At 32.5% G+C, this 20,286-nt stretch overlaps 1 protein-coding gene across 5 annotated transcripts in view; it reads right to left on the minus strand.

Moving 5' to 3' along the window:
* LOC100179370 (mediator of RNA polymerase II transcription subunit 12-like protein) overlaps nucleotides 1–19,388 on the minus strand; it is a 23,649-nt gene extending 4,261 nt beyond the window's left edge. For 2 of the 5 annotated variants that reach the window (XM_018812776.2, XM_002121337.5), the window contains exons 1-36: nucleotides 19,218–19,388; nucleotides 18,662–18,781; nucleotides 18,102–18,215; nucleotides 17,660–17,788; nucleotides 17,165–17,288; nucleotides 16,440–16,654; nucleotides 15,706–15,822; nucleotides 15,263–15,381; nucleotides 14,529–14,810; nucleotides 14,088–14,182; nucleotides 13,632–13,780; nucleotides 13,094–13,210; nucleotides 12,531–12,720; nucleotides 11,785–11,919; nucleotides 11,558–11,661; nucleotides 11,217–11,323; nucleotides 10,715–10,865; nucleotides 10,235–10,379; nucleotides 9,665–9,842; nucleotides 8,845–9,078; nucleotides 8,427–8,534; nucleotides 7,830–7,970; nucleotides 7,156–7,320; nucleotides 6,615–6,753; nucleotides 5,982–6,144; nucleotides 5,338–5,505; nucleotides 4,695–4,837; nucleotides 4,074–4,168; nucleotides 3,756–3,864; nucleotides 3,548–3,699; nucleotides 3,091–3,235; nucleotides 2,559–2,732; nucleotides 1,987–2,148; nucleotides 1,499–1,600; nucleotides 784–915; nucleotides 293–457 (exon numbers count right to left, since the gene is read on the minus strand). In XM_018812776.2, the coding sequence (XP_018668321.1) occupies nucleotides 293–457; nucleotides 784–915; nucleotides 1,499–1,600; nucleotides 1,987–2,148; nucleotides 2,559–2,732; nucleotides 3,091–3,235; nucleotides 3,548–3,699; nucleotides 3,756–3,864; nucleotides 4,074–4,168; nucleotides 4,695–4,837; nucleotides 5,338–5,505; nucleotides 5,982–6,144; nucleotides 6,615–6,753; nucleotides 7,156–7,320; nucleotides 7,830–7,970; nucleotides 8,427–8,534; nucleotides 8,845–9,078; nucleotides 9,665–9,842; nucleotides 10,235–10,379; nucleotides 10,715–10,865; nucleotides 11,217–11,323; nucleotides 11,558–11,661; nucleotides 11,785–11,919; nucleotides 12,531–12,720; nucleotides 13,094–13,210; nucleotides 13,632–13,780; nucleotides 14,088–14,182; nucleotides 14,529–14,810; nucleotides 15,263–15,381; nucleotides 15,706–15,822; nucleotides 16,440–16,654; nucleotides 17,165–17,288; nucleotides 17,660–17,788; nucleotides 18,102–18,215; nucleotides 18,662–18,781; nucleotides 19,218–19,292 (5,163 nt within the window). In that variant the 5' untranslated portion in view covers nucleotides 19,293–19,388. The remainder of the gene's footprint in view (nucleotides 1–292; nucleotides 458–783; nucleotides 916–1,498; nucleotides 1,601–1,986; nucleotides 2,149–2,558; nucleotides 2,733–3,090; nucleotides 3,236–3,547; nucleotides 3,700–3,755; nucleotides 3,865–4,073; nucleotides 4,169–4,694; nucleotides 4,838–5,337; nucleotides 5,506–5,981; nucleotides 6,145–6,614; nucleotides 6,754–7,155; nucleotides 7,321–7,829; nucleotides 7,971–8,426; nucleotides 8,535–8,844; nucleotides 9,079–9,664; nucleotides 9,843–10,234; nucleotides 10,380–10,714; nucleotides 10,866–11,216; nucleotides 11,324–11,557; nucleotides 11,662–11,784; nucleotides 11,920–12,530; nucleotides 12,721–13,093; nucleotides 13,211–13,631; nucleotides 13,781–14,087; nucleotides 14,183–14,528; nucleotides 14,811–15,262; nucleotides 15,382–15,705; nucleotides 15,823–16,439; nucleotides 16,655–17,164; nucleotides 17,289–17,659; nucleotides 17,789–18,101; nucleotides 18,216–18,661; nucleotides 18,782–19,217) is intronic. The other 3 variants (XM_026835552.1, XM_026835550.1, XM_026835551.1) reach the window with 3 other exon arrangements.
* Nucleotides 19,389–20,286: the final 898 nt, after the last annotated feature.

Consider the following 20,286-nt stretch of genomic DNA (forward strand, 5'->3'; position numbering starts at 1 on the left):
ATTATGGGCATATTTGTTCTTTACAAGACATTCAACAGCACTTGCTCCAACCCAGTGGTCACTAATGGGCTGTCCAAACTGTCAGCTTTACAGAAAAAAACAATTCACACGTGGTAACTCGTAAGCTGGCACAAGATATATGAAACAGCGTAGCCATGTTATAACGACTATTTCCGGCTGCTCGAGGATAAAGCACTTGCATTTTGGGATATTTATTTAGATATCATGTGCAAAAGGTATCTCATCTTACACTACAGCACTATATAAATATAAAAAAATGTTAAATTCTCACCTGAAGGCCTTGGTTCCCATCCACAGGGACTGGGATTTTATTTCCTTTAATATCCATGTGCGCCCCCGATGGTTCACAACATACAACATAAACCTCAGGTCTAGTTATCGGGAGAAGTTGTCGCAATCTTCGGATACTTTCAGTTTGTTTGTCGCCCATTTCTTTCTGTAATAAAAATAATGCGTTCAGTTTCATAAGAAAAAATCATTTATTTAGTGTGGAAGAGAAAACAGTGAGATAACGTGGCCCCATATTTTTTAAAACACGAACAATGTCTTTTTATTATATTAAAGTTGAATAAATGCTATATATTTATTACAATCAAGTTAAATGTATGAAAGAATGCACTTATTTCAGTGGTGTGGCAATGATTGCCAACAAAATGCAATTTGATTGCCCCAACATTTCATCTGCCTAGACACCATCAAGGTACAGATACATATGTTCAGTTATATTTGTTCAGAATATTTAAGCAAATAAATTAAACATACCTTCATTTTTTTGACAATATTAATATATTCCCTTTTGCTTCCTTCTCCTTTATTTGCGCAATCCCCGCCCAACGTATGGTGAAGTAGAACGGCGATCATGTCGTACACAATGTCAAATAACTCAGAATTTGTCTGGAAAAATAAATAACAATGTTCTTGTTATGACCTTAGGTCGTTTATTAAATGAGAAATTAGTTTATGAGACAAAACAGATCTTAAAAAGTAGTTCAAACGTCACGGTGTAATATGTAATAATGTTAAAAACAAAAACCTTAGTCAATGTCATTCAATCTCGTAACGTAACACGTGACTCACCAAATACCGCATGGTGGCGCTATAACAAAGAGTATTGGGGACCTAACATAATATCATAACAATTTTCATCAAATATAGTCATAATGATCAAATTATTTAAAGCAGCAAAAACGATGTTCTGTTTCGTATATAACTCATTCCTGCTTATGAGTTACCATGTATGCAACTTTATGGGTAATTTTTCAATGTATGGCTGACAATTCATACAACCCATTACTGGGGTGAAGCAACTGCCGTTAAGTGTCTTGCCCAAGGACACAACTCCCACAATGGTAGCAGCGTCAAGCCTTAAACTTTGTAGTAACTTTCCACAGAATACCACAACACAACAGCATTTAAATGGCATTGGTAATTAAATTTAATGTATTTTAGTAGTTGGGATTATACAGCCATGCTTTACCTGTACATCTACCATGCCAGATATAATAAGTTGCATGAGAAGTACGACCACATCACTTGTCCACTGTGAGTTGCTCATCACTGTGTCAAACATTCCACCAACCTAAGTATAATACATGGGGTATAATACATTTAATATAATATAAGTATAATACATGGGGTGTATATGCTGGTAGAAGTGAATTTATTTTAAGTATATGCTGGCAAATGTGAATTTATTTTAGGTATATGCTGGTAAAGGTGAATTTATTTTAGGTATATGCTTGTTAAAGTGAATTTATTTTACATATATGCTGGTTTAAGGTGAACTTATTTTCCATATATATGTTACAATGGTACACAACCCCTTTAAACTGGTTCCGTTAAAATCTCAAAACTTTTTATTAAACTTTTGTAAAAATTTATGAAAAAAAAGAAGCACTGCATTATGATGATACTTTAACTTAAATAAAAAACGCATCAGGCAAAAAAATCTTCTAAAATTCTTACCAGACTTAATCTTAATTGCAGAGCATCATGAACACAGTTTTGTGAGTTGTTTAAGTCCTTACACGAGCCCCGATGTGATCGAGCATCTTGCCATTCTGAATGCAACATCACTATTTGTGACTGTAGAGATTCCAACAATGAGTCTCGCTGTTCGTCTTGACCCTAAGGTGAAATATTGTTATTAGGAATAAATGAATGAATACAACTTGTTTTATCCTTGCGTGACCAGAAAACGACAGTCATTATAACACGGGTGTTTTGTTTCATACACCACATGCCAGCTTACGAGTTACCACATATTAATTTTGTGGGTGATTTTTTTTATTTTTTATATTGTATAGCTGTTAATTTAGGCCATTAGTGACCACTAGTTAATTGTATAAAACACGATCAGGATATTTGGATACTATGGGCTAAAGGTGTCCCATTTCCCCCCACCCTACTATATATATCTATGAGAGTCGTGAAGATAAGGTTTTCAAATTATTTAAATGTTGTTTGTTTCCTACTGAATAGGGCGAAAAAATAGAATAAAAAAGTGTCCCATCTTACCCCACCCTACTATACATTACCTTGAGACAAGTCAATATAAGTGTGAGGAATGGTTGATGGTTGAGGAGAGAAGATCCTCCTTGCCGATTATCTCTTTCCGATCTTGCTCCAGCCCCGCTCCTTGTAGAAGTGGAGGAGAGGTTTTGTGGAGCTTCTAGGATCGCACTCGCCTCCTGGAGGACTCTTCCTTGAACCTGCATGAAAAGTTGAAATTTATCATTTATTAAAAAAAGAAGCACCAAAATGTTGAACCATAAATTAATTATAATCCTATAAAACTGCTATTGTCTTTTCATAAATATATTTGCAATAATAATTTCTTGATTATTTGCCAGTTGGAAAACATGTTTATAAAACTACAATAAGTAAACCCTGGTGATGTATATACAAAATCTGGTGAGGCGCATGTGGTAGCACCCTGGGTGTTGGAAAATGGGCCAAACCTGGTCTAAACCCTGGAACCCATGTTGTGCCAGGCTGTGGACCTCAACCACATAGAATACAAGAAAATAATCTCGAAAATAGAATAGTTATACCATTATACCCACTAACCTGTGATGGTAGTTTACTAACAAGTGGGGCAACCAGCCAAACATTGCAACGATCAAGTTCTGGACCAGTAAGCGAAGATTTTCTTTCTTTTGTCGAATCGAGATTCTGCTGTTGTTGTTGCTGTTGGAAAACTTCAATTGTGGCTCTGGAAAATTAATATAATTTTGAAATGCAAACACGTTTTTACAGATTTTAGAATAATTTATTAAATATTAAACAAAACAAATGTGTGTAAGATAAAATTTAATCTATATTTTGTAGCTTAATTTTTTAAAAGTTTACCCAATATTGAGAAAATTGTTTTTAACAATCAACATCGGCCCATGGAAGGAAAGAGAATACGGTTTTATAATTCTTTGAATGTTCTTGGTTTTGCAACGGGAAAATAGAAGGAAAAAGGTGTCCCAACTTCCCACCCTACCATACATAAAAATATCCCACACAAAGACACACATACTTAGCAATATGTTCAGGCAAACTCTTTTCTTGTGGTGACTGTCTAAGCATGACTTGCAATTCAAGAAGACATTGTCTGAAAGTCCATCGCGTCATACCACTCAAAACGCTCACAACGTATTTTCTTGGCTCATTACTGAGTCCCGAGAGTTTCTGGACCAAAAAAATTCAATAAATTCAGGATAATTTGTCAAAAATTAAACACAGACAACCTGAAGAAGATTTTCCGGATAACAAATAAGTTGAATGAGATTTTGTCTCTGCTCTCTTGTAAGTACTTGGTCCATAAGTAAATCCATCACAGGATCCTTTAAACATCTAAACATCAACATTAGAATAATACAAATGCTTAAATAATAAGCGCCGAATAGTAATAAACATAGGGATGGCAGGGTGGGCAGGCAGATCCCCAAAATTTCTGCACTGCACTAATCAGTGAACAGTACAAATATTTTTCTAAAAGACTGTACACCTAAATATTCCTGCCTCCCAGGAAAAGTTGGGAATAATATAATAAAAAAACTTACTTTTCACGAACCCATTGTTGTGAACAAATAACACGAACGGCGTGTTTGGCAAATTCACTCAAACTTGCTCCGTCCATGGAAGAAGATGGGCCACTCTGTATCGGAATGTAAGTATTACAATTGTTAAGTTTGTTTTAATTCCTATTGTATCATGAGCATTTATGTTCAGCATCATTGATTTTGCCTTTTTCCCTTTTTTAACAGGTCTACTATCTGACCTTGATGGTCATTCATTCTAAACATGTGCTTGTGTTGTAAGGGTGTTGCCATAAACCCAACTACTAACTTTACAGCAATTATACAAGGAAATATAACTACATCAATGAAAACAAGGTTTATGTGTTTGACTTATTTTTTTTATATTATTTAAGAAAATTTAAGAATTTTTTAAAACAGTAATATGTCTGATTTGTTGGAGTGTATTTTAGAAAACTGTAAAACTAAAGACATTTTAACTGTGCACAAAATATTATGTTAAATAATTATTTTGTGTATTTTTGATATCTAAAAACTAAAAATACTTTTAATATTTAAAATGTTACATTAAATCAATTTTGTAAGCTTTACTGTACTTCATATTAAGCACAAAAATGTTGAAAAAATAAGGTAAACAAAATATACCTTCCGATTTTTAATATCCTGTCCACCAGTCATATGAAGGTCGTCAAAATCATCCAAATTTCCAATTGGTTTCAAGAAACTTGTCACACAAAGTTCACTTTCGTGAGAAAAAGCATTCTTACCACTTGATAGCCTTGCATCACCTGTGTTTAAATACACAAGTCTGTCATAAATCATTTTTTTTGTATGTGTAACTTGCTGTATCCTCGCATGGCCTAAAAACAACAGTTCTTATACCACGGTGTTTTGTGTGATACACCTCGTGTCAGCTTACGAGCTAGTGAGCTACCATGTTTTATATAACTTTGCAGTTGATTGTTTTTTATGTATGGCTGACAATTTAGTCAACCCATTAGCGACCACTGGGTTAAGACAATGTCTGTTACGTGTCTTGCCCAAGGACATATACGCCCAACCAGTGTCGGCGCCAAGCATTGAACCCAGTACCTTAAGTAGGGGGTACAAGAACTGTTTTTAGGGGGGCGGTGTTGCTGAATCATTAAGGTTAGTTAGGTATACTCTATATAGGCAATTCTAGAGAAATGTGAAAATTGGTTGGTGATCTGAAAGGTCTGCAGTAAGGAATTGTTAAAAGAGCCACTGGTAAACAAAGAGTTGTTAGCATTAAAATGCATTTACCAACCTAGTTTAAGCACCCCCTTCAACACAGCAAGTACAGCACCAACTGCTATACTGTGTTGTGCAGCTGCAAGAAGATGACGGTCGGATGAAAATGGAAGACGGAAACTTGATTTATTTGAACTTGGAGCTTTAAATAACTGGAGTAGGAGGTGGCATGTCAGCCTGGCACCTGGAAGAGTTTGAAAATGTTACTTAACTTACTTTAAATTGTATGATTTGGCTATTTTGACCGAATAATTTTTTGCAATTTTTCGAGGTGTATGAAGCAAATTTGCAATTATGAATGACTTTTTTATTTTTATATTTTTGAAGCAGTCTAGCAGGGAAAAACAGTCGTTATAACACGGTAATCTGTTTCATACACCTCGTGCCTGTTTATCAGTTACCATATTTCTGACTACTGCTTTTTTGTAAACTCAAAGCACTAGTAACTGTAACTGTAGTGAAAAATCACTGACTATAGAGAACAACCATCTACAAATTTTTTTTTATAATATACTGAAATTATTAATCTTTTATTATTAAGTTTAACTTCTACTTACAACTTGTAAATGATAATTGCATACTTCAAATTAAAAAAAAAATAAAAAATGATAAATTTTTTTTTTGTTTACAATATTCTAAAATTATTAATATTTAACATACTTGTATCAGGGTTCGGTAAATCTGGTGAAGTTCGACTTTTACAAGCAGCAAGCAGTGAAGGGATGGCCACATGCTGTATAACATCTTCTAATGATAAACAACCTCTTGCTATTAACACTGCTGTAAATAGAGATAAAGGATCTCGGATTTGAGCATCTCCAGCCTACGAAATAAAGTAAAAGTAATTAGTTCGGACAAAATTTAGACCAGTGGTTCTAAAAGTCAACAGGATCTGGTGCTATGAAATTAAATGGCAGTCAAAAATCAAGTTTAGCAAATTGTATAATATAAGAGACACTTATTTCGCCTACAATGGCAGTCAGTCTTTCATTTAAATAAATTCTATTTTGTATGTTACGTATTTCATAGCACTAGATCCTAACTGTGATTCTTTACACAAGAATTTTCCCACTATATATGAGCACCAGATCAGGTTTCGATCATAAAACTTATTACAAGAATTCTAATGTGGGGTTATGGGCAAACTGTGGCATGAATTCTGGGTTCCATTTGTATCTTGCTGCATATCTTAATGCAAATAGAGTGAAACGATTATTTTTGTATTTCTCCAAGCTGTAAGACCTCGGCTAACAGAATAAAACATAAAAAACAAATAAATTTAAACTAATTTACCTCAACTATTAAGAGAACGTCATTAAAGTTGACGGTACACGAAGAGAAACAGAGAGCTCTTAACACTCCCAGCCATTCGGAACTCAACTCATTACATCTGGCATTCATTTCAGCACATAAAACAGCAAGTGCATTTACTCTGTAAGGTCAAATTAAATATTTGAGTATCTATGTGTGGACGTGTGGTAAATGTATTTTGGGGTAACAGGCCAATCTTGGCCTATATCCTAGGACCTATGGCATGCAATGCTGAAAGACCTTACCCATATAGAATAGAATAGTAAATGTAATGGCCAATGGGTGCATATGGCAAAAAATAAAGATTGCCAGTTACATTTAAATCGAGTTTCATAGATTTTAGTATTGCATGTAAACTCTGTGTATGTTACCATTTGAGTTTGTAAGTAGTAATTAAAAAAAATTAGGGGCAATTCAATGTGAGGGTAAAATTATATATAAAATACTATGAAAATGAAAAATATAAAATATACAGTGTTTTCTTATACAGCCTAGATGGCACACCATCAAGAGAAATACTCACTTTTCAAAGTCTTGATGTCCATTACAGACTGTGATAACAGCGGAACACACAAAGCTGTATCTGCGCGATACATCTTGTAATAAACCACTGTATTTTTCAGCCACTGACAATGGGGATTGAGCCATTGGGTCGTCGATGAAACTTTGAAGAAAAGTTTGATCATATCTGAATAAAGACATACCTTTTAAATAAATCTAGATATATTTTCTTAATAAATCTAGATATATTTTCTTAATAAACCTAGATATATTTTTTTAATAAATCTAGATATATTTTCAAACTTTACTAATTCTGTATATTAATAATAATGTTTAACCATTTTCCAGTTTTATTGCTAAAACACACAAATTAAAAATATTGCTTTCTGGTTTCTATTTTTATACAAGAACAGGTAAAGCTCATAGACTTCAAGGCTTGATGCTGCTACCAATTTTGGCGTGTGTGCTTTTGAGCAAAACAATTAACAGAAATTGCTTTAACACAGTGTTTTAAAGGTTGTTAAAACTGTCAGACAAAGAAAGAATAATAACGAAAAACATAATTCAAAAATAGATTTACCCACACAATTATATATATATATATATAATTCAAAAGTTAAAAAAAGTTATATTTACTAGCCTAAAATAACAGAACCATGTCTTGGTTCAGTGAAATAAATTAAACATTACAATAACCTGCAATTTGTTGTAGCTGGTTTCTTAGTTGAACAGAGAGCTTGTCTAACACTCGCAACGTATCCACCAAATGCTTCCGATCGTTGTGATCGTATGTAACCAAACGATGTATAAAGATCATATAAAAATACCAGGACACTCCTGCAAAAAATTAAATTTTAATACAACTACTGGTATGTAGTTATTTACTCTAGAGCTTAGTTTGCCTTTACAATGTATAATGTTACTATGCCCTATTAGTTACTGTGGCAACTTTGACCTATTTATCCTTGGCTTGCTATACAACGCCACCCTTATGAAATTCTCCCTCATGGCTTGCTATTGTATTATCTGGTCTCAAAGATGTACATTGATGCGATAACACAACAGAATAATGGTAAACAGAGACTTTATATAAAAAAGGGATTTGAGTCAGAGTTGGTCTACTTAACTCAAAAAAAGATATTTAGGCCAAAGTTGGTCCATTTAACCAAAAAAAAGATTTAGGCCAGAGTTGGTCTATTTACCCCAAAAAAGAGATTTGGACCAGAGTTGGTCTATTTAACCCAAAACTAGATGACCCACATAGAAACATGAAATAAATGATAACATAGTTACCTATCAGCAGATGCGCACTGTGTTGGGTTTGAGATGCAAGATTGTTTCGTTGCATCGAGTAGTCCTTCAAATGCATTGAATGTAAGATCCATGTTGAGTGTCAGAAAACTTTAAACAAATGAACATAAAGTTAGGGCTTTGTACCATTAGAATAAAAATGTATTCTTACTTCACTGTAATAAAATAGTTGTTTTTAACAGCTTAACAAATATAAATCTATTACTAAAACATTTTAATTAAAATGTAAAGAAGAAAAAAATTATACTGAAATAAAAGAATTTTGCTTTAAATTATTTTAACAAAAGATTTCCAAATTTTGTTTTATTGTTTAATGTTTACTGATTAATGCAATGCAAAACACTCTGAGTAGGCCTGCCTACTATGCCACCCCAGGTTTGGTTTGTTGCCTATGATTTACCTTATATAATGTCTCAATACTGATACAACAGCAAGTGAAAGTTCGGTTGTGTACCAAACATATTCAACATTCAAACTGTTGGTTTCTGCTTTTCTACGCTGAATCTCATTGGCTAGATCAGCCAAGCGAGTTGCTATAGCAACGGCAGTCCTTACAAGTCCTCCAACATTTAACGCTTCCTCCATGAGATCAAAAAGAAGAAGAACAACTTCCAAACGAGGAAGACATGATGATCTGATAAATGAAGATAAAAGAATGCAACTTCAAAGTATAAACACGGGTGTTCTGTTTTTATACACTATATACCCTATTTTAACTTTTTCGTAATTAATTCTTAGCGATTTTTTATGTATGGCTGAAAGTTTAGACGATTCATACACCACTGCTGTTTTGCCATTAAATGTTAACATAGAAATAAATCCAGTGGGAAATTTATAAGAACTGTTATTTTGTTTTTTTCTCTGTATGGTTGACTATTTCCACAAACCATTACGGTTCGAGCAATCACGGTCAGGTGTCTTGCCCAAAACAAAAGTATAAATGCCATTATTGAATAAATGTAAGTTATTTATTCTTTCCTCTTTGGAAACAACAGTCTCTAAAACCTGGGCATGCTACTCTTCAGCAAGAATTTTAGATCCGATTTTTTGGGGGATGACCGATATATATTATCTTGCCAAGACAACAACCTCAACAACCAAAACTACGGCAGCACCCTGGCTGTTGGGGTAATTTGGCCAACTGTTGCTTAAATCCCATGTACTATGGCATGCCACACGGAAGGACCTCACCCTCACAGAATAAAACATAAATAACTAACCTGCCAGCTATATAGTTGTTGATTGCTGTTAAAAGTGATTTGGCCACAGTTGATGTGATCATGTGTTGGTCAAAATAAGAAAGAACTCGATATCGCGATAACAGTTCGATATGAGAGGATTTTGGTGATTTCTTTATTTTCTTTCCACTGGGAGTTAAAGTAGGATTTGTGTCTACACCTGAGGAGTATGAAGTGTTTTGTGTGGTCAGAAATGAAAGTGACTTATAAACTTGGAGGATATTGAGATACAATGTCATTGAATGTAAGATAAAGCAGTAAAATGCAAGTACTTCAGCCTAAGCTTAAGTTTCATATGAAAATAAAGTGTATTTGCGTGTTTAAAGCTTGATTGAAATATAATGTTATAGAATATTAGGATGTAATGTTATTAAAAAAAATTTTTATTATAGCTGTAAGGTAGACGACTTTTTTTTGGATTTTTTTTTAGAAAAGCGTAGGTAATATAGAAAAACCTATGTAATTTATTTAAATAAAATAAATAGAAAAACCTACACAATTTAGAAAAACCCATGTAATATATTAAAAAGAATTCAGTATTCCATAGTTTACCATCATCCATAGTTCTCTTGCATTGAACAAGTTTAGTAAGATGTCTTGTAACTTTACGAACCGCACGTTTGACGTCAGTCTTCAACCTACCAGCACCATATAAAACCATCAACCTCTGGTTCCATTCCTGTGTCATTCCATCCTCCTGAAGTTTAATATTGGAATCATTTAAATTGTTTTTTTTTTAAATCTATAGCCAACAATTTATAGTCAAATTACATTTTATTCATACCCAAAAATGATAATTTTCAAAGTTTTAAACCAAAAATTATATTTTTTTTTACAAGTTTCAATGCCAGAAATTATATTTTTTTTACAAATTTTAAAGCCACAAATCCTATTTCAGGGCGTCTACATCAATAAAAAACGAAAATTGCTAACACATTTAGGGTAAATATGTTTTAATAAAAAAGTAAACATTTTTTTAAATCAACAAAATTTAATATTTTAATAAATATTTGTCAAAAATTGTAAAATTACTTGGAATGAAATGGGGAAATGCATGAGATACTGAACATGACGAGGTTGCCCATGTCCCCATATATTTGAATAACTTCCATCAGAAGCGTCAAAATTTGCTGACGATTTATTCGGGTTTTCCATAGAGGAACGAACCGCATCCAAGAAATGTCTGTGAACAGAGTGTGTGTTACTAACCGGCTTTATATACGTTTTGGAAAAAAGAGCCAACTGTAGCATAAAGAAAAGAATAGTTTAATATTTTTTCAGATCAAATTTTTTTTATGATATGCTAAAACAATCATGTGTAAAAAAAGAGTATCTTTCATTATTCTAGATAAATTTAATTCCTTATGGAAGGGGGGTCTCAAAAGTATTTTTTCATAATGTCCCATTATTTATTTAGGCCTTAGGGCATTGCCAGTCTCAGGTTTCATTGTACACTGGGCCATACTACCTCACACTCACAGGACCTCACATAAAATACTAAAATAGAATTGGTAAACATGATATTTGTCTTTACCTGTCGCTGCGACATTCACCAGGACTGAAGACGCTTTCATTGGATGTAAGGAAGTCCATTGAACCAACATCCGGACATCGAGGATCTTCTTCCTCCATTTTTACTTCCTGAAACAAAATACACATGAAAACGTTAAAGAAAACTTTAAAAAAATAAAGTAAAAAAAATGAACCAATACCAAAATGAATAAATGCAAAAATACTGTAATAACCTGGGTATTGGTTGTCATATGGACAAATTTTTGAAATAAATTTGCTGTGACAACCATGCTTGTAGATAATATTCAGCAATAAAATTAAATACAGAGATTTTTAACAACATAAGACATAATATGTTTATACCATCTGTTTGTTATTGAAGTTTGGTAGATTTGATAAATGCTGATTAGAATCCATTTGACCATCAACACTGCCTGTGTTGAATGAAGGTAGTGGACCAATGTCGCCTGGAATATTTTAATTGTGTTTTTCAATTGTTGCGATGTAATATATACATTTTTTTGATTATTAAACATATTTTTGCAAAATATAGTTTTGAATATTTTTACATTTAAATAATTTCATAATACCTGGTGAGATTTCCCCTCGTGATATGAGTGTGTTCATGTAGATATCATGTGAAAACACATCATGTTCAATCAGTTCAGAGAATAGAAGAACAAGATTTTTAAATGATTGAGTTTCTTCACCGTCTTTAGGGTTTTCTAAGTTTAAAAAAAAAATATTGTAGTATAGTTTTATATAGTACTGTTGGGTAAGATGGATACTGTTGGAGGTGATAATACAGTTAGTTGTAAATGTTTATTGTTTACTATCAAATGGGGAGATAAAAAGAATGAAAACATAGACCATCTTACTTGACATGCTTGTGGCTCAAAAATATTTTAAATTAGAAGTTTTTAGGGCAAACTTACACACAGTTTGAGACTATAAGTAATATGTATTAAATTGTGCAAAAAATGGAAAAAGCAGTTGATTTTTACAGCAACATATGTAAAATATATACGGTAGGATGGGGGAAGATGGGACACTTTTAACTCTATTTTCTCGTCCCATTTAGTAGTAAACAAAGAACATTCAAAGAAGTATGAAACTATGTCCTCATGACTCTCATAGACCATTGTTAATTGTTTAAAACACGATCAGAATATCTGGATGTTATGTGCTAAAGGTGTCCCATCTTCCCCCACCCTACTATATGTAAAGATTCCTATAACAATACGTGTAAAAATATATGTAGAGATTCTTTTAGCAACATGTGTAAAAAATATATGTAGAGATTCCTATAGCAGTATAATATAAATTACATTCATACTTAATTCTGGAGCTTGTTGGTCCAAAAAAGTGAAAAGAAGGTTCTGGAAATATGGTACGTTGTTTGTGTGGTTGTTTGGTTGGTAGTTGTTGATTGGAGCTGAAGTATTTATAACCCCACCAACCGATGTATTTAATGAGGTGTCCGTCTCAATTGTTGTGTCTGGATATTCAACTTGTTCATGGTGCGACTGTTTAATAAATTTTGATCGAAAATTTAATTAATTTTTGTTTAATTTTTATTTTTGTAAAATATTTTTAATTTTAAAACAAAATTTGATTGAAAATTAACATTAAAAACAATTTATATAAAATCTTTTTTTTTTAATGTTTGTTTAGGTAATAGCAAGGTTTGATTACAGCAAAAGTATATTTTTTGGTAGTTGACAACAATACTTTTAGGAAATAATTATGGATCCATTCTTAAAATTATAATCGATGTGTTCCTTAATTAAAACAAGTTTTTATAATTTTTCAAATATCCATTTCTACATAACATAAAACACAGTGAAAAAATGAAGTTTTTGTAGTTTTAAGTTTAAGTTTATAAAATCAAACTATTACCTGTCGTAACTCAAGTAGTTTGGCAACAACAGCAGCTCTATGTTCTCCCAAACGCTTGGGTGATATTGCCCATTCACATAATAATCCTATAACTGCATCTTCACTCGATTTTGTCAACTGGAAAAAAAAGATTGAAATATCTGAAACAGTGCTTTTACTATGCTGCTATGCGTCTATAAAAAACATAGAGCAAAAGTATAGTCAAATTAATTGGGTATTTTAAGACATTGGCGCATAACATGGATGTGCAAATTGTGCATGCATACCCTGGAAAAATCAGGGTACATATGGGTAGTGAGTAAAAATGCATTAACGATTTAATATCTCACAAACAGGTATCAAAATAAAGTTATACAGTTGTGATAGTGTAGCTGAATTTTTTGCCAGAAAAACATTATACAATTGTGATAGTGTAGTATATTCTGCTTTTTGTCAGATTTCTTTATTGCGTTATTTGTCAGATTTCTATATTGTGTTTTATGTCAGATTTCTATATTGTGTTTTTTGTAAGATGTCTATATTGTGCCTCTTATAGTACCTGGTTGTCTCCATCTTTACCATGACCTTGGTCAAATATTTTATGATAAAGTAAATCTAACGGGTCGCCCCATGAATCTGCAGGTCGACGATCAAAATGTTGTTTGTCCAATGCTTCTAATGCACTTAGCACTCGGTTAATCGTGTGTCCTGTTAACAAATATAATATATAAATATATATTTACTTTTTTACGAATTATATAACATAAGTCCAATCAAGTTTTTTTACAATTTATATACATATATATTCTTTTTTTTAAATTAATATAAAACAATCATTTTTTTACAACTATTAAGATAATACATAGATTCAGTTTTTACAATTCTAATGTATGTAATATATATTTATACATAAAAAATTATTTTTAATTTTTTAATTTTTTACTTGTGTTATATACTTGTTTTACATAAAGATTTTAACAAACGATTAACAAGTAAAATCCTTGTTTCTACATACCTGTTGTAGACTCCTGGCACTTATCAGTTGACCATTTCATCTCAGAAGCTCTTGATCTACGAACAATATCAGCCTCTTGCTCTTGAAGTAGTAACCTATAAATAAAAAGAAATAATAATAGCTTGGTTGTAATGTATCTTTCTCCATAAACTGATTTTTAAACACCACAGCTTTAACTTTACGGATATTTTGATAATACTAGAACCTTTTTGTACTTTTTTTGCTGCGGAATGTGTATTTATTTCAACAAAATTATTGTAACTTTTTTGCTGAAAAACGTATAATTAGTTTAAAAAAATTGTGAAGTTATCATTTTTTAAAGTCTTTTTTTATAACTTATTTGATGCAGAATGTATTATTAGTTCAAGAAAATTTGCAAAGTTATCATTTTTAGAAAAAAAGTATTTTTAACGTACTTTTAAAGCTTTAAAACTTTCTAACCTGGTTAATCTGTCCGTTTCGAGTGCTTCAGTATCCCACTTAGGTATATCAGGCAATGGTAGGTCCGACGGCGCGCATGGGAGCAAATCTAATGGCGAACCACTTGCTTTTGCATCGAATGGTTGATACCACACCAAAGCACCAGGACATGTTATAACTGTACATTGTATAACACATGCAAGGGTATGGGCAATGGACAGCAAGTGTTCGGGGCATTGTTGTTTAAGTTGGACCGAAGTTGGGCGTGTGAGTTGGGGTGTGCTAGTGCCGGGAGTGTTATTCCTATATGAAAAAGAAATTTTGTAAAACTTTTATGATATGAATGAATGTAACTTGCTTTAAACTAGCGTGGTTGGAAAGGGCAGTTGTTATAGCATGGGTGTTTTGTTTCATACATCTCATGCTAGCTTACAAGTTACCATGTATGTAACTATGCTAGCTTACAAGTTACCATGTATGTATGTAACACACATGTAATGGGCAAGACTGAAATGCTAAAAAAAGATTTTTTTTAACGTAGCTGTATTTTGAAGCCTGTCCCAAATTAGAATACACAAGATCAACTATTTCTTTTAAAAAACGGACACTTTCTACCAAATTGTTTTGAGTAACCCATAATGGACTGACAAACATTTTTAATTCAAAACAATGGTGTATCCCTGCCCCAAAGTTTGCAGGTGCAAATACATTAAACTAAAAAAAAACATGCATTGAAATCAACATATATATTAAACCCTGACTGCAGAGCTGGGGATTGAGATCTTGAGTTTGCTCCTTCAATAAATAACCAACTGAGATGGCGTGCGGCAGCAAATGACATTCTTCTCGCTAATAGTTGATTCATGGTCACTTCCTGTTATTGGCGTAAAAAAAAATTAAATTACAAGAACATTTATTTAACGAAAAAGGATTTATATGACTACTTACATGCCCATTATTTAAATAAGAGACTGACGATGACATTTAGGCAAAATATATTTTATCTTTTTGTTAATTTTTGTCTGTTACGTTTTCGTAGCACCATATCCTTACTGTATACACAAGAAAAGTATATCAGCACCAGATCATCGAATTCGCAGAATTTATTACAGTTATTAACTTATTACACAAATGTAATAGGCTACTGCTCTTTTTGTGTAACAATAAAATTATCCTAAAATAATTTAAGAAAAAATACCTCTATATAGTTTTGTAATATTGGAACAAAATAACTAAGTGCAATTTCATCATATAGAGAAATACATTCAAATTCATCAACCACCCATGATAAGAATTCATTTCGGTCAAATAAGCCCTGTAATATACAAAGAAAACTCATGTCAGTACATGTACAATTATATTATTTTAAATAAATAATATATTAGTATATGTATCTGGTGCAATGTGCCCATAACTCAGTGGTTAAGCGTTTGCAATATGATCCAAAGCAACCGGGCTTAATGCTCGAAGCTGCTACAATTGTGGATGTGTGTGTCATTGGACAAGACATTACGCTTATTGGTTATTGCTCTAACTTAGTGGTTACTACCAGGTTGTCCAAACTGTTGCCCATACAGAAAAATCACCCACAAAAAAAGCATCCCCTTCTATACATGGTAACTCGTACAGGAGCACGAGGTAAATAAAATAAAACAGAACATTAGTTTTAAAAAACGAAATTGAATGAATGAATGTAACTTACTTTATCATCGCTTGGCCGGAAAACGACAGTCGTTATCACATAGGTTTAACACCTGGTGCCAGCTTACGAGTTACCATGTATGTTACTTTGTGGGTGATTATTTTTTGGGGGGAGGGGTATTTTTTTCACAGCGCCGGCAAATTTGCAATGTTTTATGCAAAACTTTGGAAATCTACTGTTTTTGCCCGCCATGCGAAAATAAATAAATTACATTTATTCAATACAATTACCTCAGAATACATGTGATGTGCCAAACAACTGATATATTTCAACATAACTTCAATATCTTCACGAGTTAGCATAGTTTGGCTGTTCATTACACTGCATACAGTTTCAATACCACTTGATAAATTCATTGAACTATTGCTGTTTGGTTGATTATTATTGTCGTTGTTTAATTTCACCAAATGTTCCCTCATAAACCTGCAGATTGCTTGTGTCCATTCTAGATGGAAATATTAAACTATGAGAAAAATTGCTATATTGATTTTAAATTGCAATATACTACTATGAATAGGATAAGATACAGTATATTCTATATGGTTAAGGTCCAAGGCTTTGGGTTTAGGCCGAAATTTGGCCATTACCTTAACCTAAATTAAAAGGGCATATATACCAACAAAAATTTTTACATAATTATTGATATATACATAGACAAAGATGAACCAAATGTGGTCTTAACTTTAATGCTCCACCTAAGTTAACTGGTTAACTATAAGGTACCACCAAAGTTTTGAAAAAACAAAACAGCCTTTGAAACAATGGCGTACAACCAATACTTCATAAAAAAAATCGTCAAGTGCGACAATGTAACGAATTTAAAGTTTTTGATTTTAATTAGTATTTTCAATTCCAACCATAGTCATAATGGGAATAATACTTAAAAGCTTTGTGTAGGCCAACATACAGGTATTAAATATTATAACTGAATCAAAAGTTTTATTGTATTACCCACCCAGATTTGGGTCATTGGCCGCTCTTTTCTTAATTTTTGCATCAGTTTGTGTGAGATGATACGCAGATGTTATTTTGATCACCCATGTTGCACGGACCATCGGTACTTCATATTCTGATAGTGTCTGAAAAAAGATTTACAATTAAATGTTTGAAAGTTATTTGTTAATCTCCGTATGAAGGCGCAATGACAGTTATTTTTTTGTTTTCTTTTGTGTTAAAAAAAGGAGAAAAAAATGACAGTTGTTACATAATACCTTTATACACCTCATGCCTACTCATTTGTAAGCAACTAAGTTGATAATTTTGGTGAATTTTTAACATATATATATGGCTGACAATTAAGACAAGCCATAGAGAAGAAGAAACCACTGGGTTTAACATTTATTAAATTACTACTTATTTTATAGTCTTTACGTGGCAGGCAACTACAGTCAATATAACAAAGGTACAAGATGCACTTTGTAACTTTTTGTAGGAATCAAATACAACTTACTCGAAACAAATCATCCTTCTTGCTAAACACAGGAACTCTTCTGCATAAATTCAACAAACTTGTTCCACGAATTAAGTCTTTGAACCAAGTTTGTAAATGAACCCGACATTTGGCATTGATAACTGGCACCTATCGAAAGATTTATTTTTACACTATGTTAAGATAGCATTGCTCAAACAATCAAATGCACAATAAAGATTGGCAATGACAAAAAATTCTTGCTACTACAGTTTTGTGATACCACATAAACAATGTTAAAACTAGAACCAATAATTTTACGCTTCTCATTTTAATACTAACAGTATTTTAAAAACTGTTTATTATTATGCTTTTTAAGCACTAGGTTTTTTGAAAGCTGTTTATTTTTATAAAAAAAATCATAGGTTTTTCATGCATTTTTTTATGCAAGTCCAACATCAATTGTAGCCTTGATAAAGCTTACCAGCCAGAATTGTTCTTTATAAACTTGAGGTTTGAGTCGTTTTCCAGCTCCTGCGTCGTTAAAAGTTGTGACTACTTGCTTTTGAGTCAAAATTTGGTTGAAGCTTTGATTTATCTATTAAATTAAATTAATTCCAACATGGTAATTTGTCGAAATAAAATTTAAAAAATATTTAAACATAGGTGCATGTGTTATAGTTAAAAACTACAAAATAATCACAGAAAACTTAGTTAGAACTAAAAAAGTAATTGTAAATAATGTTCAGCATTTCTCCTATAGTTTAAGGTGCCTGCCAATTCTGCCAGGAAAAGTTTAACTTAACCTAAAATACACACAATGTACAACACAAATCCTCTTTTACAACTAACGCACTGGTGTATACAAAAAAGACAAAAAAACATTTTTCTGAATTGTATCTGCAGTAACACAGACAAAAAAAATATTTTTCTGAATTGTATCTGCAGTAGTTATACAACAGTCAACAAGAAAGCCCAATTAACACATTCAATAATATGTACAAGGCAGCCCTCCTGTTATAGCAAACACCAATATTATTCAACCTTGTTTGCATCAATTGTATAAAGATGAGCACTTGAATATTCCTCATTAAATGGGGGTTGGTTGATGAAACCTTGTTTAACGTTAACTGACGTCAATTCATCTTCTTTTTGCTTTGCTTCCTAAGTAAAGGTTGAATTTTAAAGAATATTAAAATATTTTTATACAACTAACTCAAAACATAATCACCTACACAGTATAGAGTAACATACATGCCACATGGTAACTCATAAGCTGGTACGAGGTGTATAAAACAGAAAACCAGTGTGATAACGACAGTTGTTTTTCGGCTAAGCAAGGATAAAGCAAGTTACATTCATTTTAGGACAGCCAATAGAGGTAGGCATGATTATAGAGTTGGTTAAAATTGAAGCGTAGTGGATGGGTACTTTCATTTCTATTCTATGTGGGAGAGTACTAGCGTGGCTTGTCATGGAGCATGAGATTTAGGCCAGATTTGGCCATTACCCCAAACTTTATGTGCCTACTCTATTCCATACATTAGATTTAGGCTAGAAGCTCTAAAATAGACCTATATTAAGAACGTTTGTATTTTACTTGTGGGTAAACATCTGCAGGTCCAAGTCTTTGCCTTAACAACCATCTGTTTTGGTAGAAGCTTAGCAAAGACATGTTTTAACTTCTCAATAAGTCCTTGGAGTCCTGTCTTGTATATCACATTAAGATTCAAAACATATACCCTATTCGAAAGAGGGTAGACAACCCTGAAATAAGAAATTTGGGGTTATATAATGTAAATCATTCTACATCAGCTATACTTACAAACACACATACACGCTTTTATGGTGTTTACAAATTGCAAAAATCAGATAAATAAACAATACAATGAATGTGCATACGCATCATAGCAGCAACACAAACAAAATGCATTTTGCAGCTATCTTGCTCCGCTTAGCGGTAAATATTACAGCATATTTATACCGCTTGTATTACAAATGCTAACGTGGTCCACGATATAAAAAAGTGTTTAGGCACGTTAGCCGCTCATATACTTTTGTCGAACAGTGATTAAACACGTTAGTATCGCTAAAGTTCTTCTTTTGCCAAAAAAACAGTTGTTTTTATTGTAAAAATTCCCCGCTAATTACAGTTTTAGAAAACCTTGTGTAGCAAACTTTTGCGGCAGTAAAACCGATTCTGAATTTTTATTTACAAAATTGTACTGTTTATCCATTAAAGTGTATTAAAAATGGCTCTGAATGTCTTTATTGTGATTCACATAAATGGCAAACGGCAAACAATGCTGATAACGCCCCTAATTTACTTCAAAAACGCATTATTTTAATATAACTTTACTTTATTTATTTTACAGCTTTGCCAGTTGCCGATACACAAGTGAGAATAAATTATTCGGTGGTTTTGCATGAACAAAGAGATTTGTTTCATTTTGGTCTTCGTCTGTGTAATGTAGCAGATCAATACTTCGCAACAAACACCAATCCAACTTGTTAACTATTTCCATAGCATGTAGAGAGGTAACATGAGCAATCGCAAAGTCGCAACCAAGATCTGCGGCTAAAATCATCATTCTTTTTGCTATACTTGTGCCTATACCCTTTCGTGCATAGCTAGTATGAACTATAAGCATGTGCATTGAACATATTTT

Source organism: Ciona intestinalis, chromosome 8 (assembly GCF_000224145.3).
Source record: "Ciona intestinalis chromosome 8, KH, whole genome shotgun sequence".
Classification (NCBI taxonomy): Eukaryota; Metazoa; Chordata; class Ascidiacea; order Phlebobranchia; family Cionidae; genus Ciona; species Ciona intestinalis.